Below are 22,985 nucleotides of genomic sequence, written 5' to 3' on the forward strand. Positions count from 1 at the left end.
AGAGTGACATTTTGGATCAGTTAGAGTGCCACACTTTTCTGTGCCTCAGCAATAGGGCATGTGAGATGGTGTGTGTGCTTTTGTGTATGTGTGTGTGCCTGTCTCTGTGTGTGTGTGTGTGTGTGTGTGTGTGTGTGTGTGTGTGTGTGTGTGTTGTGAACACACTTTCCCCCCACATTACATTGACCTGCAGCAGCTCTTAACCTCTCTTTGTGTGAAGGAGCGTTCTCCCCAAAACCAATTTTCAGCTCCTCTCCCCGCCTCCCACTTTCAGGAAGCTAAAACAGTGTGTGTGCGTGTGTGTGTGTGTGTGTGTGTGTGTGTGTGTGTGTGTGTGTGTCTACTTATGTGCATGTGCTGGTTCTTGCACATTCACCCCTTACCCTCAAGAAAGAAGACAAAGAAAAAAAAAACATTAACTTCAGTGATAGTATTTAAGATCAGTCATCCACCCTCTGCCGCACCATCTCTCCACTCCGCTTCGCCCCCACACCTCCTCCATTCTCCTCCACTAAATGGCTCTTCTCCACCTGCTAAATGGGCCCTTTCATCCGCAGTGGTGGGCTCCCGCTCCTCGCTGTCAGAGGCGTCTGATAGTGTCTGACGCTCCTCATATAAAGCCACCTGTAAACGCTCCATTAAAATGTTAAGCCATGCGGTAGACATGTAGCGTGTGACATCCCATACTGCATAGTCTCGCTGTTCAACATCATCGCCCACACACACACACACACACACACACACACACACACACACACACACACACACACACACACACACACATGCACACACTCGCACGCACGCATGCACACAGTGGAGCACAGCCTTGATCAATGATGCAAATTTGCAGTTTTATATGAGCCTTTTTCTCCATTGAGCTGGCAGTGACAGGGGCATCTTTGAAAGATTGTAGGAGTGTAGGCCACATGGAAAGTCACCTTATTTATATAGCACATTTTAAATAAGCAGGAGTTGAACCAGAGTGCCTTCTAGGTAAAAAAAAAAATAAACATATACACAAATAAAGGAATAAGAGTATTTAATATTAAATATTAAAAAAGGAAATGAATATAAAAGGAATACAAAGAGAAAACATATCAAAAGAATACAAGTGAACCAAGTAAAAGACAAAATAGTCTTGCAGGAGCATCACCTCTGCTATTAAGTGTGAATGAGTTTTTCATTCGGATATGGTCTGAGGGAAATGATTAAATAAATAGAATGCAAATGGAGCAGCAGGCTCTGTGAGGCGGGTGTGACAGGTAGGCCCTGAAAAAGGGTCATCCATTTTTTTGATTAAAAAACAGGAAATCATAATGGTGCTCAGGGAAACTAAAAGTCTAAAAGGGTGTCCTCCCTCGTTGTGGATGCAGCCAACTTCAAAATTCAATTTTCTAAACTGATATGGGTAACCGAATCCGCAATTTCTGTTCACGAATGCCTGTTTAAAAAAAATAAAAAATAAAAAAAATAAATAAAAAATTTAAAGGATATGGAACTTGATTTAAAAAGCACACAAACTTCAATCAAAACAGATAGCAGGTCAGGACTGCAGCTTTATGTGTCTGTGTATGTGTGTATTTGCTTTGTATGTACGAGAGAAGAAAGAAAGAGTATATTGTACACAGTGTGTGTGTGTGTATGTGCCTGTACGTGTCTGTATGTGTCTGTATGTGTGTGTGTGTGTACATATGCATACTTACAGTATGCGTGTGGGCATTATCGCATTTGTGCATGATCTTGTGTGTCCTCGTGTGTGTGTGTGTGTGTGTATGGGTGTGCATGCGTGTTTGTGTGTGTATGGGTGTGCATGCCTATGTGTGGGTCTTATAATTGCCAACCTCTGGCCTTGGGGCCAAGCGTGTGAGTGTGTGTGAACAGAGAGGAGGAGAGGGGGAGAGAAGAGATGAGAGGAGAGAGGAGAGGAGAGGGGGATCAGAGCAGTGCTGCAGTGGAGCTACTGGGTGTCTAGGTGTCTGGGAGGGACGTGTCAGTGGGAAAATGTCAGAGGATAATGTGTGATCACCGGGCCTGTCACTGGAAGGTCACCTTGCCCCTCCCTGCTTAGAGAGACACGGAAACCCACCCACCCCTGGGGAGCTGACATGGGGGGGGGGGGGACTTAGAGCAGAGGAGCTGACATGGGGGGGGGGGCTTAGAGCAGGGGCCACAGGGGCCAGAGAGGAGTGGAAATGTCACAGCACCTGCCAACACCTACAGAATGGACTGCAGCACTGTCTCACACACACACACACACACACACACCCACACACACACACACACACACACACATGCACACCCACACGCACACATACACGCATGCACACATACACACGCACACATACACACACACACGCATGCACACATACACACACACACACACACACACACACATACGCACACATACACACATGCACACCCACACACACACACACACACACATACACACTCACACGTATCTGTCTCTCTGTCATAGCTATGCACGAACACTGACTCTATTGCATGTCCTCTGATATCACACCCTCACACAGACACAGGCATGCACACACACACACACACACACACACACACACACACACACACACACACACACACACACACACACACACACACACACACACACACATTCAAGTACACAGACACAGACACAGACACACATACATGCACACACACGCAAACACATGCAAAGCACTGCAGTCTGGCACACATCCTTCGACATTGCACCAGACTCTCACAAACTTTTATGCTTGGCTCACCTGATCATACACTCTCACATACAGTGGTGTGAGCAGTGTAAGCAGTGTGATTTTGTCTGTGGTGTGAGCAGGCCTGTTTACTACTAAGATTCTCACATCCTTACAAAGTAGGTAAACCGAAATAGATTCTGACCTTGTTTTTCATCTGTGTCTCCTGTGTGTGTGTTTGTGTGTACAGAGAGCAGTGACTACAGCGAGGTTCTCCCAGACTCTTTTCCCTCGGCCCCAGCGGAACCGCTGCCAGAGTTCCAGGTGGAACCGGAGGACGCATTCATCGTGAAGAACCGGCCAGTGAAGCTGTCCTGCAAGGCGGCTCCCGCCACTCAGATCTACTTCAAGTGCAATGGCGAGTGGGTCAACCAGAATGACCACGTCACCAAGGAAAGCCTGGACCAGATGACTGGTACGGTAGCATGCTCTCTCTCTCTCTCTCTCTCTCTCTCTCTCTCTCTCTCTCTCTCTCTCTCTCTCTCTCTCTCTCTCTCTGTCTCGTTCTCTCAAACACACACACACACACACAGAGACACACACATATTTGAATTCTTTATTTAAATACAGCAATCATATTTCTTACAGAAAGGATTCAGATATTTTCAGAGATGATACAGCTTTGACAGTCATGGGTACATAAATCATCGCCAACGCCACACAGCTAGACTGCCTATCACAGCTGATATGGAGCAGAATTTTGCCAGCTGTTTAGATGCCAGTAGTAGTCCACTGATTGTGGACATATTTGTGGACATGTCCCAAGCTGCCAAATGTCAATGTGAATGTGAACATGAACTTACATAGCCTGTCACAGATCTTTGCAAGGAGGAGTTGATATTTAGTAATTGTATCATAAATGGCTATTTTTATCATGAATGGCTAAGCTGTTGAACCAATCTGGTATTATGGTTGAGTGTTTGTATATAGGCATATTTTTTTGAAATATTTCTTCAACAGAACTGGCAATAAGATCGACAATATGGCCATGGCGTGCAGTGTAGTTTTGTACATATTACATCCATTTACTGTGTTGGTCAGAGTTAAGATGCATGCAGTGTGGGTGGTGAGTTTCAGTTTCAGCTAAGTTGCATTTGGTTGGTAGCACCTTTAGGTGCCGTTTACACAACGCCGGTTTTTGTGAAACAGGTGAGGTTTTGTTAACGGTTACGCCTTGCGTGTACACGACGCCGGCAGTTTAGGAGACTGAAACCGATAGCTTTTGAAACCGGCTTCCGAAGTGGGAACTTAAAACTGCCGGCTAACTTTCGCCGTGTAGACGCCTGTAGGTGCGAAGCCGGCAACTTTATGACGACATAGCCCCACCTCTCAACATTAGCCATGGCACTCGACCTGACATGCTGCTTGTCAAAACAAACCAAACCATTTATTTATCATATTAAAATGTTTTTCTTTCCCCTGTCATGATTTATGTGCACAATGTAGCCTATCAGCCTTTAGTGGCTAAGTTAGAAGCACACGTTAGCTTAACTTAGTTAAACATTAGCTTATGTTAGTGTTTTCTCCAGTGGTGCTCAGACCTAATGCAATGCGTAGGCTAAGCATTTGAAATTTCACATAGCAGTCACATACCTTGAAAATGAACTTTCGCACGCGCACACACACACACACACACACACACACACACACACACACACACACACACACACACACACACACACACACACACACACACACACCTGATGTCATTTTGCTCAGATTTCTTCCAGCTGAATCCTAGCCGTGGGGATATCCCTCCCCATCTCCACTCATGAGTCATTTGGCTTAATTGCTTCATAGTGGATTACAGCCACGTAGGAACATGGTTATGTAATTCATAAACAAAATAAAGTAAAAACCTGAAGCACAGTTAATGACAATCCTTCTGTGTGTGTGTGTGTGTGTGGATGTGTGTGTGTGGGTGTGTGTGTGTGGGTGTGTGTGTGTGTGTGTGTGGATGTGTGTGTGTGTGTGTGTGTGTGTGTGTGTGTGTGTGTGTGTGTGTGTGTGTGTGTGTGTGTGTGTGTGTGTGTGTGTGTGTTATTCAGGCCTGGTGATGCGCGAGGTGGATATCTCAGTGTCGAGGACCCAGGTGGAGGAGCTGTTTGGCCTGGAGGACTACTGGTGCCAGTGTGTGGCCTGGAGCTCCGCAGGCACCACCAAGAGCCGCCGCGCCTACGTCCGCATCTCATGTGAGTGTGTGAATGTGACTGTGTGTGTGTGTGTGTGTGTGTGTGTGTGTGTGTGTGTGTGTGAGTGTGAGAGTGAGTGAGTGAGTGAGTGAGTGAGTGAGTGAGTGAGTGAGAGGGAAAGAGAGATAGAGAGAGGAGGAAGAGAGGGTGTGAGTGTGTGTGTGTGTATGAGTATGCGTATGAAAGAAAGAGTGAGAGAGGGAGAGAGAAAGAGTGTGGGTGCTTGTGTTGTCACACAACGACTCACAATGTCATGTACATTTAAATTTAGAGTTAATGTTCTGTGTCCTTTTCCTCTCTCTCCCTGTGCCCTCTCTCTCTCTCTCCTCTCTTATTTTCTAACTGTCTGCATGCAGACCTGCGTAAGAATTTTGAGCAGGAGCCTTTGGGCCGAGAGGTGCGCTTAGACCAGGAGGTGCTCCTGCAGTGTCGCCCCCCAGAGGGCATTCCCCCTGCCGAGGTACGAGTCACACACACACACACACACACACACACACACACACACACACACACACTAACACACACATACATACTGCGACATCCTCCTATGTGTGTTCTCCAGCGAGAGCCAAAGCTGTGCTCAGTTGAGCTCAGTGTTGAGCTGGGCGCTAATGACCAGAATAAATAGTCCCAAAAGCCTATGCGGCTAATGGAGGCATATGCTCCAAGTACAAGGAGAGAGAGGACAAACAAGTATGGGGAGGCTGATGCTGTTATCTAAAGTGCTGTTATTTAAAGTTTTTTACAAAGTAGTATGTATAGTAGAGTCAAGATTGAGCCTATACCTTTGGAGTTGTGTAGCATCATGAATTGAGATAGTTTTTAGTGGGTAGTTTACACCAGACCCTAACATTTTGGGAATTGTATAGTATCAGGATTGAGATACCGTTGTAGCAGTAAGATAGCATTGAGACATTGTGCTAAAGATTGCACTGAGTTTTTAGTGGGGTAATTAACCAGAGTTCTGTCCTGGTTTGCAGGTGGACTGGTTGAAGAATGAGGAACTGATTGACCCGTCGCAGGACTCAAACTTCCTGATGACCGTTGACCATGACCTCATCATCAAGCAAGCGCGCCTCTCTGACACAGCCAACTACACCTGTGTGGCACGGAATGTGGTTGCTAAGCGACGCAGCAGCACTGCCACCCTCATTGTTTACGGTAATCAATCTCGTGCAGGTGCACACAAAATCGAGCCTATCAAACGTCCATCCTCCAGGCGAACTCGGGCAACGCCACCAATCACAAGTCACCTGAAACAGTCACAGTTATTTCACATGAAATGTCTTCTCTGTACATGGCAGCACCTGTCATGAAGTAGATCTCAATCAAACCAGTCGTGAACAACTTACCCGCTGGCCAGACACGAATCTCGCAGTTATACCGTCATCACTAGTGACAGTGTGTGTGTGTGTGTGTGTGTGTGTGTGTGTGTGTGTGTGTGTGTGCGTGTGTGCGTGTGCATGTGTGTTTGTATGTGTGTGTGCGTGCATGTGCATGTGTGTGTGCACTTTTGTGACTTTCTCTGTTCCCCTCCCGCTGTCCCCTGTCTCAGTGAGTGGCGGCTGGTCCTCCTGGACCGAGTGGTCAGAGTGTAACGCCAAGTGCGGACGTGGCTGGCAGAGACGGACACGCAGCTGCACCAATCCGGCGCCGCTCAACGGAGGGGCCTTCTGCGAGGGCCCACCCTTCCAACGAGTCACCTGCACCACTCTCTGTCCAGGTGAGAGACAGAGGACGAAAAACACCATATCATCCCTTACCTGAACAACATGACCAAGCAATGTGGAGCACACTGGAGAGAGAGAGAGAGAGAAAGAGAGAGAGAGAGAGAGAGAGGGAGAGAGAAAAAACAATGTCCAGCTGGTTATATGACTTTCTTCAGTTCCACATGGATACATTTTGCATTTGCTTCAACTCATTACTGCTGCATGTTCAAGAGCAGCCCTCCTGTACCCTTCCTGCTCCATTGCATTTTTAAGCAATTATTGCAAAATTAAGCGCCCAAAACACATTCCCATTGTCTTCACACTCGAGAAGGTTCTGGAAGCCGCACAGCAGCCTCGCTGTGAACGCATGCGTTATCTTCGCTCTGTGTGTGTGTGTGTGTGTGTGTGTGTGTGTGTGTGTGTGTGTGTGTGATCCCCTCTCTGCAGTGGACGGAGGCTGGACGGAGTGGTCAAAGTGGTCAGCATGCGGCACAGAGTGTACCCACTGGCGCAGCCGTGAGTGCCAGGCGCCGGCGCCTCGTAACGGTGGACGTCACTGTGTGGGCAGCATGATGGAGAGCAAGAACTGCACCGAGGGGCTGTGTGTGCGGAGTAAGTAAAGACCACCACCCAACCACACACACACACACACACACACACACACACACACACACACACACACACACACACACACACACACACACACACACACACACTTAAATACACACAAACATATACTCTGTATTGACACACACTCTGTGTGCATGGAGTAAGTCAAAGTAACCACCAAGTAACACACACAGACACATAAAACACACACACAATCACACAAGCACACTTTGATACACACACACATGCTCTACCGCCCAACGCGGGGAGATAGGGAAGCGGACATGTGTCATGTGATGTGGGCATAGAGGCCGGGGCTTTATCACATGACCCAGTTAAAGGCTGAAACATGTCACATGATCTTGTAAACAGAGGGGACGAGCAACAACCCTTACACAGGCGAGGGGAGGGACTATCCATTATGTGACCTACAAAAGGGGAGAGTCAAAGTCAAAGTCAAAGTCAGCTTTATTGTCAATTTCTTCACATGTTCCAGACATACAAAGAGATCGAAATTACGTTTCTCACTATCCCACGGTGAAGACAAGACATTTTACCAATTTAAGTCCACAGACAAACATAACATTCAAGTAAACAAAAAAGTAAGTAAATAAGTAAATAAGAGGGCACATATAATAATGAAAAAATAAGAGCAGCAAAATTTGGTTGAAATTGTGCATGGACAGTCAATAAAATACTAGTGCAAAGTCAGGCCAATAAAAGGCTTGGGTAGTTCTGTTTGACCTAAGTAATAAAGAAAGTGGCATAGTGGTGCAAGTTATGTAAGAGCAGCAGAAGTGTTGTGTTTTCAGGACAACAACACCAAGTTGTAAAGTGTACAAGTGTGCAAGTGTGCAAGTGTGCAAGTGGAGTAGTGCAGGCGGCCATTGTGGGTCCAATGTCCAGGATGTTATGTAGCTGAGGGTGGAGGGGGGAGAGGAGGGAGAGAGTTCAGCATCCTTACAGCTTGGTGTATGAAGCTGTTGGTGAGTCTGGTAGTGCGGGAGCGCAGGCTTCTGTACCTCTTCCCAGAGGGCAGTAGATCAAACAGATTGTGAGCGGGGTGACTTGAATCACTCACAATTTTGGTCGCCTTGCGGGTGAGGTGGGTGGTGTAAATGTCCTTCAGGGAGGGGAGTGAAGCACCAATGATCCTTCCAGCTGTGTTCACTATGCGCTGCAGGGCTTTCCTGTTGTATTCAGTGCAGCTTCCGCCCCACACAGCGATACAGCTGGAGAGGATGCTCTCAATGGTGCCTCGGTAGAATGTGGTCATGATGGCTGGTGGAGCACTTGCTCGCCTGAGTTTCCGCAGGAAGTACAGGCGGCGCTGAGCTCTCTTCGCCAGTGATGCAGTGTTGGTGGTCCAGGAGAGGTCTTCACTGATGTGCACCCCCAGGAATTTGGTGCTGCTCGCTCTCTCCACCACAGCACCGTCGATGGTCAGTGGCAGGTGTTGGGTGTGACCTCTCCGGAAGTCAACAACAATCTCTTTGGTCTTGCTGACGTTCAGCAGGAGGTTGTTGTCCCTGCACCACGTGGTCAGATGGTCGACCTCCAACCTGTATTGAGTCTCGTCGCCCTTGGTGATGAGACCCACCAGAGTTGTGTCGTCAGCAAATTTCACTATGTGATTGTTGCTGTAGGTTGCAGTGCAGTCATGCGTCAGCAGGGTGAAGAGCAGCGGACTGAGCACGCAGCCTTGGGGGGCCCCTGTGCTCAGTGTGATGCTGCTTGAGGTATTGTTGCCAACACGTACTACTTGGGGCCTCTGACAGAGGAAGTCCAGTAGCCAGTTGCAGAGGTAGGTACTGAGTCCCAGTTTGTCCAGTTTGCAGATGAGTTGTTGTGGTATTATGGTGTTGAATGCAGAACTGAAGTCTATAAACAGCAATCTCACATATGAGTCTCTTTTTTCCAGGTGGGTGAGGGCTGGGTGGAGGGCAGAGCAGATTGCATCCTCTGTAGACCGCTTGGCTCGGTATGCAAACTGGAAGGGGTCCAGGGTGGGGGGGAGAATGGCTTTGATATGTGACATGACAAGCCGCTCAAAGCACTTCATGATGATGGGTGTCAATGCCACAGGGCGGTAGTCATTGAAGCAGGATGGAGCAGTTTTCTTCGGCACAGGTATGATGGTGGCAGCTTTGAAACATGATGGGACAATGGCTTGCTTCAGGGAAGTGTTAAAGATGTCTGTGAAGACATCCTTAAGCTCCCCTGCGCAGTCCTTCAGCGCACGACCTGGGATGTTGTCTGGACCTGTTGCCTTACGGGTGTTGATAGCAGCAAGTGTCCTCTTCACGCTGTCGGCAGAGAGGCACAGGGGCTGCTCATGTAGAGGGGGATGGGTCTTCTGTGGGCAGGTGCTGTTTTGTGCTTCAAAGCGAGCAAAGAAGCGGTTCAGGTTGTTGAGCAGAGGGATGTTGCTCTCACAGCTCTGTGGCGCGGGCTTGTAGTCCGTGAGGGCCTGAATGCCCTGCCATAGGCTTTGTGCGTTCCTGCTGTCTTTGAAGTGGGTGGTTATCTTGTGAGTGTATTCCTTTTTTGCTTCCTTGATGCCACGGGACAGGTTGGCTCTCGCTGTTTTCATGCCAGCTTCATCCCCAGCTCTGTAGGCTTTGTCTCTGGCCCTCAGCAGCCTGAGGACATCCCCTGTCAGCCATGGCTTCCAGTTAGCCCGAGTGATGATGTCTTTTGTGTGGGTCACATCATCGATGCACTTGGTGATGTAAGAGGTTACAGTGTCTGTATACTCCTCTATGTCTGTCCGGTTGTTGTAAGTGGCTGCCTGCTTAAACATTTCCCAGAGCTACACGTGACATGACGGAAGGGGGTTCTGTCAGTGCCTGAGGTACTGAGTCAAATAAGATGAAGAGGTACGGCTCTGAGACTGTTGATATGAGGTGAGGGGACGAGGGACTTTGGTGTGTGTGTGACCTGTCCAGAGAGAGCAAGTCAGGACAGGAGAGTCCATGAGACATGTACCTGTCCAAAATGTGTCTTTGAGAGATGGATGTTCCGAGGTGACGGCAGGCTCGGAGACTCAGTGCCTCCTGTCAGGCCCAGAGAGGAAGGTGCTCGTAGACTGGCACACAGGTCCTCACTGCCTGAGTCACATCATTCTTAGTCACAGAGAGAGAGCGAGCGAGAGAGAGAGAGAGAGGGAGAAGAGTCAACTGAGGAGACAGTCATATCTGTGATACAGGCCCAATCTGTAACACAGGAACAAATGCACAACAACATACAAACTTAAATACACACACACACACACACTCACACAATCACTCATTCACACACACTTGTGAGTGGAGTGTCAGCTGCATTGGCCCCGTGGCCTGGCGTGAGGTGAGCCCACAGACCCAGGGGTCAGACTGCCTCTCCAGCACAGATGGAGGAGCAGAAACGAGAGAGAGAGAGAGAGAGAGAGAGAGAGAGAGAGAGAGAGAGAGAGAGAGAGAGAGAAAGAGACAGCAGGAGAGAGATGAGCATTTGTGGATGTGTGGGGTTAGACTGGGCAGGAGGCAGCAAGTCATGAAGATAAGCGCAATCAACACGAGCAAGCAGAGGAGCTCTGTGGGAGAGAGGACAGTGTACAGAGGAGGGGAGGGGAGGAGGAGGAGAGGGGAGGAGGGATGAGAGGAGGAGGAGGAGAGGAGGGGAGGAGAGGAGAGGAGGGGAGGAGGGATGAGAGGAGGAGGAGAGGAGGGGAGGAGAGGAAGGGAGGAGAGGAGGGATGAGAGGAGGAGGGGAGGAGAAAGGAGAGAAGGGGGAGAACATCAGTGTGAGGCAGATTCACTCCGACACGCGGATGTGCAGCACGCACCGACTCGGCAAGAACGCAGCTGACAGCACCGCATAATCTCACTCTGAACGCAGTCAGAAATGCACATACACACACACACACACAACACACATAGAAACATTAAGCCCTCTTACAGATAAAGCACACACCTTACACTCATCTTACTTTGTCACCATACTGCCTAGTCATACTTTTTACAGGTAGCATAAAGTATTACCTCTTTCTCTCCCACACACACACACACTCAGACGCAGACACACACACTCACTCACTCTCACACACACACACACACACACACACACGGTCATTATTAGGCTAATGTGTTATCAGTAGGAGAGTTTAGCATCTGTCTGTTGCCGCCGGCCGCCTGATGTGCATGTCCAGTTGTGAGCGTGTGGGCTGGGCAGAGGAGCAGGACTGGAGTCAGTCAGCAGGCCGTGAGAGCCACGAGCCGAGAGGCCGCCTCGGATTGAGCCATGAATAATTCACCCGGGGATGCAGCACGGCATTCTGGAAGCGCTGCTTTACTCCATGTCATTTATTTATTTATTCCAGCTGTTTTACTTCAGCCTACTTTACTTTCTTTCTTCCCCGCTCTCTCTCTCTCTCCCTCCCTCCTTCCCTCCCTCCCTCTCTCTCTCCCTCCCTCTCTCGCTCTTTGTCTTTTGTTTGTTTTTGGTATCCCAGCTCCAAGTGTTGAGAGATTGGACTGGGCTGGAGTCAGATTGGTCTGCTTTGTGCATTTGTGCAGTTTCATTATGTTCATTCTGAAGATCATTTTATCACTCATTTTTACTGGGTGTGTCATCCATTTTACATTTTTTCTTCTGTTTCTTTGTGTTGTTTTTCTTTCTGTTTCTCTCTAACAGATAAAAAGGTTTCTATTGAACATGCCAGCCATCGTAAGTTCACTTATGCATAAACATCTGTGTGTGTGTGTGTGTGTGAGTCTGTGTGGGAAGCTTCCATTGTCCACCTTCTATGTGACTGAGTCCCACACATACATGCAGGCAGAGTGTGTGTGCGTGTGTGTGTGTGTGTGTGCGTGCGTGTCATGCAGTCAGACCCTCATGTGTGCCCATGCTTTCATGCCCCTTCTAATCTCCTCACAAGGGGCCACACACCTCACCTGCTTGTCCAACCTTGTTTGGAGAGTAATCCTTTAAGTGTCCCTTGTGATGTTTACAGCCCTGCCTGCACACTCACCTCTCTCTTGCTTGCTCTCTCTCTCTCTCTCTCTCTCTCTCTCCCTTTCTCTTTCTGTCTCTATCACTCTCTCTTCACCATGGAAACTATTCCTCATACTGTTTAGATTGCACATTCAAAACAATGATTGGCTCTAATTAATGGAACCGGGGGAACATGTGGTTGCATAAATAATCGAGTTATGGCAAGAAATATGAAAACCTAAACACTTTCATAATCAGCAGGATTTTTTTGGGAGGAGAAGCTTTGGAATCCGCCAGCACTGCAGAAACGACTCCAACATTAAAAATAAATAAGCCCAGTCTGAGAGGCTTTATAGAACTATGTCTTCCCATCGAAGTGTTGTGGTAGTCGTTGGCGACGTGCTGGGAGATAATGGCTGGATGTTGTGGCGGGATTGTGGCTATCAGCGATCAATAGTGTAGTTTACAGCTGAAGGGTTCTCTCACAGGGCGCTGCGATCATAGTGACAATGGTAGTGGGAGCAGGTGGAGGGAAGGGGGGGGTGGGCTAGGCCTAATGTCTCCTCATTCTGTTCAGCGGTAATGTGTGCAGAAGTCTGTCGACTCCGCTCACGTCGGGCCACGTGAGTTCGCCAAGGCCCTGAGTTTTTCGCTCCCAATTTCCCTTTCTCCTCTTCCTCCATCTGCGCTTCCTTTCTGTGTCTTTCTTTTTTCGGTCTCTCTGTCTCTTCTTTTTTTCGCCCAGTGATTTCCTAGCCTGCTCTCCTCTGTGGAAGAGCTCCTCTCCTCTAATTTGCGGGGCCTGGCTTTGCGCCGCTGCCTGCTCTGATTTCGCTCCGCTCCTCCCCGGCCCAGACCTCCCGTCTCATCTGATCTCGCCCATCCCGCTCTCTCTGCTTCTGCTCTCCTTAAGTCCGCTCTACTTTTCTTTACACGGCCCTCTACTTTTTCATACTCTCTCTCTCCTTCTCTCGCTTTCTCTCCCTCTCCCATTGTCTACCTCTTTCACCCTTTTGGGTTTTTTTGCACTGTATTTCTCTCTCTCCTTGTGTTTCCTTCCTTTCTGTCTCTCTTTTTTCTGTTCTCATCCCCCCCCCGCCACACACACACATACATGAAAACCAGAGCCATATAAATGGCTCTGATGAAAACTATCGCTCTCTCTCACGCACATCCACGTGGTCAGCGCTGGCCTGTGGAGAGGGTGTAGCTATCATGCTGCTAGATGGGGCAGGGCGAGTCAGAGAACAGCACACACTCAGGCCAGGGCACTGAGCACCAGGAGCAGCTGAGGTTATAACAGGAGACCTCACTGCTCAAACAGGATAACAGCTCCCTCCTGCTGTTGAGTCGAACTGCAGCCCACAACTCAAAACGCGCTTCAATGTAAATTTAGTCGGCACAAGCAAATAGTAGTAGCCCCGGTTGAAAACAGTAAGTGGTAACAAAGCTGTGAAAGAAACTGATCTGAGTTATAGTAAGTGATGAGCTGTTGTGTGAGTGGAGACAGTGTTTAGAGAATGTGATCATATTGCTCAGGGAGCCAATAAGGGGTGATGGGCTTTCACTCTATCTTCCCTTTTGTCTTTCCTTATTGTCACCAAGCATATATCCCTGTACATGAAATGGTAGTGGCAGTCTTGCAGTGTGTGATTTAGTCTGTCATCATATTCTTGCTTGTGTGTTTCTCCCTGTCTTCTTGTCTATGCAAATGTGTGAATGCTCACACATTTGCCCACTAATGTATGTGTGGGCATATGTCAGGGTCCTCTGTGTAATTATGCATATCATGCATATGTCTTTTTTGTTGTTTGTGTTATAGAAATAGTAAGGTCTTAAAAATCAGTGTTTCATGTCTGTGTTTAAAAAAATCAATGTATCATGTTAACATGTGCTACCTGTGTTTGTGTGTGTTCATGCATATAGGTGTGCATTATTTGTGTTTTTTTGTGTATGGATAGTGTGTGTGTGGTGTGTGTGTATGTAAGTCATGTACCGGTCACCTTGTTGATGAGTATTTGGATCTTATTTTCCTTGCTTGCCTTTCAGATCCAAATAAAAACATTCAAATGTGTGTGTGAGAGAGTGAGAGAGAGAGAGGGAGAGAGAGAGTGAGAGAGAGAGGGGGGGGGTTAATGATGTGGAGTGTAACGGTGTCCTGTCTCCTGTGTCAGCTCTAGGCGCCGGCTCCAGCGTGGCGGTGTATGCAGGCCTGGTGGGAGCGCTGCTGCTGTGCGTGCTGCTGGTGCTGTGTGTAGGCGTGCTGGCATACCGCCGCCACTGCCGCCATCTCCACGGCGACATCACCGACTCCTCGTCCGCCCTCACTGCTGCCTTCCACCCCGGCAACTACAAGCCTCCTCGTCAAGGTGACCAGACCAAACCCCACCTCACATCGCCCGGGGCAACTGCCCATGTCACGCCTGATAACCATTCTGCAGTAGCATCACCTTGTCTTATTTATTTCCATTCTTTTATTCCTCCCCTCAGCACTTCTGTCAGTTTATTTTAGCTCAAGTCTTTTTCTCTCTTTGTCTGTCTCTCTCTTTCTCACATTTCTTTGTTGCTCTCTTTCTGTTTCGGTTGCTTTCTTGCAATCTCTCTCTCTCTCTCTCTCTCCTCATTAGTTTTATTTTATCCATTGCTGCCATGCTCTTTAATCCTGAGCTGTTTTTGTGGCCACTCACAGTAGGAGCACCACCCATTAAATAATTTTCCTGCGACAGTGTTTCATCCAGTGTTTTCTGTTTTTCCTATTCATTAAACCTTTGTATTTGTAAATAAAGAAAGTAACAAACAAATTTTCTGCTTACTGGACACATTATCTTTGACTACTATCTAGTTATGTTCTAAAACGTGATACATATACATAATATAACAATGGATATATATAATTCTATATGTTGCATATTAATCATTTACTGTTATTGTTCATTGTTATTGTGATGCTGTAATAGAAGTCGCTTCAAAACAAAGGCGTCTGCTCAGTAAGCATAACCATAACCGTAGCCATGTTTTCTCTCCCCTGACCACCTCTCCCCCACAGACAACCCTCACCTACTGCACCCCTCCATGCCCCCAGACCTGACAGCCACGGCGGGCACCATCCGCGGGCCCCTCTACTCGCTGCAGCAGAGCACCCTGGACTCACCCCACAAGATCCCCATGACCACCTCTCCACTGCTGGACCCCATGCCCACGCTCAAGATCAAGCTGTACAACTCGTCCACCATGTCCTCGCTGGAGCTGCCCTCGTCAGGAGGCGGCGGTAGCGACGGCGAGATCATGAGCCTGAAGATGGTGGGCACCATGGGGGGCATGCGCGGTGGCGGAGATCACTACGGGCACACGCTGCCCCGCGAGCCGGGACACAGCGCCAGCGCCACGCTCGGCTGCCTGGGCGGACGCCTCACCATCCCCAACACAGGTGAGTGGGGGACACGAACCTGGCTGTGCACAGGCTCACGTGACGACCTGCACACGTACACTTTTAGAGACACTAATTAAAGGTGTGTTTGTGTGTGTGTGTGTGTGTGTGCTTATACTTCCATGTGTTCACACAGTACACATTACGGCTGAGCATTCTCGCCTATATGTGTGAATTGAATACACAGCACACACATATTCGTACTTACACACACACACACACGTCTATATCTATATATACAGCTTTTCCAACCCAGGTGTCACGTTTAATTAGGCCGTTCTCACCAACAGCTGATATCAGCACCTGCAAAGATGAGGCAATTTACACCCCACATCCAAAACTATCCACTTCCCCCCTCCCCTTTCTCTCTTTCTTTCTCTCCCTTCTTTTCTTCTATCGCTTTTTCTCCGTAGGAGTGAGTCTCCTGGTCCCACCTGGGACCATCCCGCAGGGCAAGTTCTACGAGATGTACCTGATCATCAACAAATGGGAGAAAACTACGTAAGTCAAACTCTCTCTCTCTCTCATCAGACTATTCAAGCCACAGCGAGCAGGCAAGTCTTTTCTGCCCCTAACTGTTATCCTGTGTTCAAAAGAGGAGGGCAGTCGTGAAGGATTTGGTATCTCGAGTCTTCACGCTCCGGTGCGCGCACACTGTGACACAGACGTAAATCCTTATGTCTAATGTCAGTTTTTCAAATTCTCGTTGAGTGTTGTGTCTTGAAAAGCACGCTTCCCTTGCCTCGGAGAGGCCCTGTCGCCGTGGAAGCAATAAGCGAGTATGAATCATAGCGAGGAGGAGGAGGGGTTGGGGGAGTTGAGGGTGAGTTTAAATAGGAACATCAAAAGCCGGAGCCTAACCCTCGGTGAGGCTTGGAAACACAAACGCTGCAAGCTGTCGTCTTCGCTTTGGGGGCTGGATCTGTTTGTTTCATCCTCCATTTCAACTGTTGTTGTGGCGAGTGTTTCTGAGGCCCGGCTTCTTCACTGGCTGCTGAATCACGGGAGTTGGGGGACGGCTCATCTCAAACACACATCCGGCAGTCCTCACACTCCACTGTGGAGTTACTGCTTCTGTGCGCAGTGATCATGTTTATTTTGGCAGACATTCCGTACTTTTATTTACGACTGAAAAAACGCAACATGGTGAAGGGGTTTTGCATTTAGACCTGCGGAGCTTCCCTTGGGTATTCCTTTTGCAATTTGAAGGGGTTTTAATAAAAAAATAAATGGATTGAATGTTGTTGCTGTTGCTGACTGTAGATGTCTTTCTCTCTGTCTTGACTGTGTGTGTGTGTGTGTGTGTGTCATTTGTGTGAATTTGTGTCTCATTTGTGCATGTGTATGTGTGTATGTGTTTGTTGGTGTGTGTGTGTGTGTGTTTGTGTGTGTGTGTGTGTGTGTGTGTGTGTGTGTGTGTGTCATTTGTGTCTCATTTGTGCATGTGTATGTGTGTATGTGTGTGTGTGTGTGTGTGTGTGTGTGTGTGTGTGTGTCTCACGCGGCTGGACACCAGGCTGCCGTCGGAGGGCAGTCAGACGGTGCTGAGCCCCGTGGTGAGCTGCGGCCCGTCGGGCATGGTGCTGGGCCGGCCCGTGGTGCTCACGCTGCCCCACTGCGCCCTGCTGGACTCACCCGACTGGAGCCTCACCCTCAAGAGCCAGAGCCACCAGGGAGCATGGGAGGTGAGAGACCTGGGGCCAGCAGGGGGAGAGAGGAGGGAAGGGAGAGATAGCCAAACAGAGGAGAGAAAGATGGAGAGAGGGAAAAGTGAGATAAAGAGAGAGAGAGAAAGAGAGAGATAGGAAGAGATAGGGAGAGAGAGAGACTGACAGATGGAAAGAGAAAAAGCATGCTGAGCGTGAAAGAGACGAAAGCCACAGAGAGCAAGAAAGAGCAAGAGCAGGGCCTGTGAAAGTCAAACCCCAGAGAGAGAGGGGGGGGGGGGGGTGTTGTGGGAAAGAGAGTGAGTGGTAGAATATAAAGAAATGTGTCAGCGGGCAGTGTAACAGGAGAGGAGGTAAAGGGGAAGAAAACTGGGCAATGGTGTATTACATAAACGAGTGCAGTACAATGGGGAGATGTGCTCTATGGACTCCAAACAGCATGAGTGTGGGAGAGAGAGAGAGAAAGCATGATGATTATGATGGAGAAATTGGTTAAGTGGGGGAAGGTGGAGAGGTCTGAGAGGATGAGAGTGCTCGGAGACACCTGGGGGGGGAGAGGTGAGATGGCAAGATCTCCACCTCCAGTCAATACTGCGAACAAATTCACTTTAGCTCATCCACCTACACTACAGTTTATAGAGGCTCTTCCATTTGGACAATTAATCAGTTTTACCATTTCACCTTTGGAACATGGTGATTCTAGTGAGTGGTATCAGATAAAGAGTCCACAGAATCCATTAATACCATATTACCTGCTCCCGTGTATTAACCTCATAGCTGAAGAAATTTTGCAAAATCAATGTATAAACCTCGGCTAATAGTTGAGAAATGATAGTAATGTGTTACATATGAGTCATTTAGCAGATAAGAGATCTATTGATACAGTATATCTATTTAGATTGGTATTGGTATACATCCATGCCATGCACTGAGTTCTTTGCATGTAATTCCACTCTGTGCCTGCAGGAGGTGCTAACGGTGGGCGAGGAGAGCCTGTCGACGCCCTGCTACCTGCAGCTGGAGGAGCAGAGCTGCCACGTGCTGATGGAGCAACTGGGCACCTACGGCCTGGTGGGCCAGTCGGCTCCCCCGCACCCCGCCTGCAAGAGGCTGCAGCTAGCCCTGTTCGCCCCACGCGCCCCCTGCCTCTCCCTGGACTACAGCCTGAGGGTCTACTGCATACAGGACACGCCGCACGCCCTCAAGGTCTGTTGAACTGCCTGACTGCATATCTGTCTGTCCATCTGTCTTCCTGTTTGTCACTCTGTTCATCAACACACAGGGTCCCACACTACAGATGTTACAACAGATGATGTGCACTCTCTCGTGACATTTCAGTCAGATTTTACATTTGGTTTCAATTAATTTCCTTAAAAGTCCTGCTGATATAAATGTGTTTTGTCGGTGTGTGCGCGTGTTGTACAGGAGGTTCTAGAGGTCGAGCGTAGCCTAGGTGGGGTTCTGCTGGAGGATCCCAAGCCCCTCCTGTTCAAGGACAGCTACCACAACCTCCGTCTGTCCATCCATGACATCCCACACTCCCACTGGAGAAGCAAGCTGCTCGCCAAGTATCAGGTCAGTGGTCCTGCCAGTCTTAGAAGGGAGAGGTGACTGCTGAGCTCAAATATTAAAATGTCAGAAACCTTTCATGAAACCAAAAACAAATAAGGGACTCTACCCTTAATATGCATGTCTCTGTGTATTGCTTTTCCAATTACAACACTCATATATTAAATGAATGTTACATACCTGAGTACATTATTATTCATGCGTGTGCTTCTCCTCCTCCAGGAGATCCCCTTCTATCACATCTGGAGTGGCAGCCAGAGGCCGCTGCACTGCACCTTCAGTCTGGAGCGTGGCAGTCTGGCCGTCTCGCAGCTCACCTGCAAGATCTGCGTGCGACAGGTGGAGGGCGAGGGACAGATATTCCAGCTGCACACTGACATTCAGGAGGTAGGGTCTCTGCACGGGGCTCTACCGCTCCCCCGGTCACACACTTTCTCGTTCACTCTTTCAGCGTCTCTGTCTGTGAAGCAGACCTGTGATGTGATGACCTTGACTGTGCTGTTACATACTGTCATCACGGTCTTTCTACATCATGTTGGAGTATTTTTTGTGTGCTATAGGTCCATGTCATGCTTCAGTGAGGCATGGGGATTTAGGTGTATGATACACAATATACTTGCAGCATTTAACAAAAGGAACTACACCACATAGCCTAGAACTGGTATATGGTGATACACAGGGCTGGACTATTAAAAATCATAGTTATATTATGTTGTACACAATTTAGGTCACTAATAGAATGATCATAAATTTGATGCACATTTGCAACTGCTGATCTAATTAACTTTGACCTTGGTGTCCTCCACAGACGCTGCCACCCCATTCGCCGCTGCCCTCGGGCAGCACCTGCCTGCCCTCCTCTCAGGTGGGCTCATATGCCTTCCGCCTGCCTGCCTCCATCCGCCAGAAGATCTGTGCCAGCCTCGATGCCCCCAGCGCACGTGGCTGTGACTGGAGACTGCTAGCGCACAGCCTTGGCTTTGACAGGTGGGTTGGAAGTGTGTGTGTGTGTGTGTGTGTGTGTTTGTGTGTATGTGTGTGTGTGTGTGTTTGTAAGGGAACATCTGTTTCTCCTAACTAGCGGGAATCTTCATTAGGTCTGACAGGTTGTTGTGAGTCATACAGTATTATCTATTATGGTGCAACTCTCATCTAATCTCTCTCTCTCTCGCTCTCACCTTTGTCCGTCAGGTACCTGAACTACTTTGCAACAAAACCCAGCCCCACAGGTGTGCTCCTCGACCTGTGGGAAGCCTGTCACCAAGGTGATGCAGACCTGGTTTCCCTGGCGACTGCTCTGGAAGACATGGGCAAAAGCGAGGTCTTGGTTGTCATGACAACGGATGGGGACTGCTGATTTGCCAATACCGCGGGGTGTATGTGTGTGTTTGGGAAAGGAGGGAGGAGCAAAACAAAATAAGCAGGATTGAAAAAAAAGAAAGAAAATTGTCACCTTAAAGAGACTTGCCGTTTACTTGCCTGGGTCCCGTCACAGAGGGAGGGAGCATCTCCTGTGGGCAGACCCCCCTCCTATCATTATCCTTTGGGGGTTAACCTCCTCCCTGACCCATGTCTTGGATGTCAACATGATGCCTAGTGCACGCTCCATTGCATCAGACACACTGTCTAGGCTGCTGTTGGTTATTGCTGTTTTATGCTGGGAATCCCAGAGCTTGGTGCCAAGAGCCGAGAAGGGCTTTGGCACTGTAAAGAAATACACTGATGTTCATCCTACTGTGTGGGTTATGGTCTGATGTGCTGTAACAGAGAGAAGCAGGACGTTATTGAGAGAAGCTGAAGCATACACACATGCAGCACCGATACACTCATATACACAAACATACATGCAAACAAATATATCATTTCACTGAGTTGAGCAGTTCTATCTTTGTGTCTCCCAGTCTTCTCCTCTGTCAGACTCTTTTCTTGCATTGTCTCTCTCTCTTTCTTTCCCTCTCTGTCTCTCTCTCAGTGTGAAAATGTATGATTTGACAGCATCTCACTTCATCTCCTGATAGGGGATTTGTTTCCTAGTGACCAATCCATGTTTCAAAGACACCGTCGTCACACACATAGTCCAGTGACTGACCAGCAGTGGAAACACGTCTAAACCTCCCTCAGGATACACACTTTAGTGTGTGTGCACACACACACATAAACAGAGACACATACATGCATACACACACACTATACACTCACTTACATGCATGCACACACAAACAGGCAAGACAGGTAACTTAGATGAACTAGTGGCAAGTTCAATATGAATCCATTTAGCCAACAGGACTGCATGGATGACATGATTTACCTGTCACTATACATATCAGAAACATATCAGGCTTACACTAACCTCTCTTCATTTGAAACCCATTTGATTTTTACTGACGATCTGCAATGATGACTCAATTCTGTTTGCCACCCTCCCCCATCTGCTTTCTGAAAATGATTTCTTTAATCAATGTAGTACAACGCAGGAGAGCTTTCTGGTAAACTCATGCTATATAAGTTTCCTATAGGGAACGCACTCTTTTTTAAGTTATTATCCATATTTGTGGATGGGTTTTTGTTTTGAACTCTGTTTCTCATGTTGTACTTGCTGTTATGGCCATGGCATTTTTCATTCCTGAGATTCATTTCCAACCTTGTTGTATTACACCTCCTGCTTGAAAGGCAAGACACTGAAGGCAGAGACAAGCATTTGTGGTAAAAAAAAACTGTGGATACAGAAAAAACATATATAATTAGATGGTCTTGCTACTTTGAGAACTATGTATGTAATTTCAGATATAAATAGTTTTTTTTTGTGACTCGAAGACTATTTTAGTTGTGGCAAGATACATCCATGTTAAATTACCGATTACCGATAACCTATATTGTTTTGGTTCCTGTCATATATTTTTTTTCTGACCCATGAAGCCAAACAATGTGGTTACTGCTCAAAAACACTTCAGAAGTTCCCAGATGTTTCCTGCCGCCAGGGTGGTGACAGGTCATCCTCGACTAGCCTTGAATTGATATGTCTCCATTTCCTCGTTTCCATTGTTTATATCGATGTCCTTATTGTTGCTAATGATGATGGACTGATATTTCAAGCTGCAATGAGGTTTCAGGGTCTTTTTTGTTATCAATCATTCATGTTGTTGTGGTCTGTGAGCAAGTTCAAATGCTGTCTATTTTTTACTTTTTATTAAGATGTCTTATGATCTTTACAAGCAAAAAGTGTTTCTTTCTCTGAATCCACAGAAACCAAAATACAAGCAGTATCTCTACACTTTTCTTAAGCAGACTGTGTGCGTGTGTGTATGTGCGTGTGTAGGCTGTACACACAGCTTACATATCATCTCTCTTTGTGAGTACTATGCAAGTACATAAGGAATTGTTTGTGCTTCCCCTGCTTTGGTTCATGTTGTGTGAAATCTGTGGATATGTCTTTGTTCCCTGTATGGCGTGCTAAAGGATGTATATTCTTGCCAGAAATCAGTGCTTTTATGGAGAGATGGAGTAAGCGATCAAGCACAACGCTCCCATATAATCCTTTCAAGACAAAATGGAGACCGTCCTTCAGTATGTGACCCCCCCCCCAAGTCATGGGTCATGTGATGTATTTTTCTGTACTCTCTCAGCTGTTACTCTCAGTGGACTTGGAGATGAGGCATTCCATTTCATGTGTCAACCTAGAGTGCCAGACCTGCGAGACTGAGGCCAGAGAGGAGCCTTGTACCTGAAAAGGGGAGAACAAGGAGAACCCCACAAGCTGGTCCCTTCACTAACCATGACAGACGCAGAGCAGAGGGCTCTTTTGAGTGTCTGTGCTTCCTGCTGCAACCACTTGCAATCAGGCCACAGGGACAAGGAGACCTCCTGGCTGTGGCTTGCTTTGGCTTGGGGCAGTAGATGACACCTCTTCACACAGTCAGAATCGGGGCCTTTGTTCTGGGAGGAATGTGTTTTATAAGGGAAGAAGGCATAACCATTACTCCAGAGGTTTTTTTCATTTGCTCGGTCAACTACAACTGTAAATAAATGTTTAGCCTTCTTACTTGTAACTAAATAATTTTTATGCAATAAATTATATTTCCTAGTTTAACAATAAA

The 22,985-nt window shown here is 47.8% G+C and overlaps 1 protein-coding gene across 2 annotated transcripts in view; it reads left to right on the top strand.

Annotated features, from left to right (window-relative positions):
• The window catches only part of unc5b (unc-5 netrin receptor B), a 60,843-nt gene extending 37,858 nt beyond the window's left edge, over nucleotides 1–22,985 (top strand). Inside the window, exons 2-17 of one of the 2 annotated variants that reach the window (XM_042066017.1) lie at nucleotides 2,935–3,159; nucleotides 4,793–4,936; nucleotides 5,293–5,396; nucleotides 5,917–6,097; nucleotides 6,492–6,659; nucleotides 7,093–7,257; nucleotides 11,929–11,961; nucleotides 14,403–14,597; nucleotides 15,275–15,655; nucleotides 16,069–16,156; nucleotides 17,172–17,340; nucleotides 18,289–18,528; nucleotides 18,748–18,897; nucleotides 19,114–19,278; nucleotides 19,700–19,878; nucleotides 20,083–22,985. In XM_042066017.1, coding sequence (XP_041921951.1) covers nucleotides 2,935–3,159; nucleotides 4,793–4,936; nucleotides 5,293–5,396; nucleotides 5,917–6,097; nucleotides 6,492–6,659; nucleotides 7,093–7,257; nucleotides 11,929–11,961; nucleotides 14,403–14,597; nucleotides 15,275–15,655; nucleotides 16,069–16,156; nucleotides 17,172–17,340; nucleotides 18,289–18,528; nucleotides 18,748–18,897; nucleotides 19,114–19,278; nucleotides 19,700–19,878; nucleotides 20,083–20,248 — 2,753 coding nt within the window. In that variant the 3' untranslated portion in view covers nucleotides 20,249–22,985. The remainder of the gene's footprint in view (nucleotides 1–2,934; nucleotides 3,160–4,792; nucleotides 4,937–5,292; nucleotides 5,397–5,916; nucleotides 6,098–6,491; nucleotides 6,660–7,092; nucleotides 7,258–11,928; nucleotides 11,962–14,402; nucleotides 14,598–15,274; nucleotides 15,656–16,068; nucleotides 16,157–17,171; nucleotides 17,341–18,288; nucleotides 18,529–18,747; nucleotides 18,898–19,113; nucleotides 19,279–19,699; nucleotides 19,879–20,082) is intronic. The other variant, XM_042066018.1, reaches the window with a different exon arrangement.

This window comes from Alosa sapidissima, chromosome 16 (assembly GCF_018492685.1).
Source record: "Alosa sapidissima isolate fAloSap1 chromosome 16, fAloSap1.pri, whole genome shotgun sequence".
Taxonomy (NCBI): Eukaryota; Metazoa; Chordata; class Actinopteri; order Clupeiformes; family Clupeidae; genus Alosa; species Alosa sapidissima.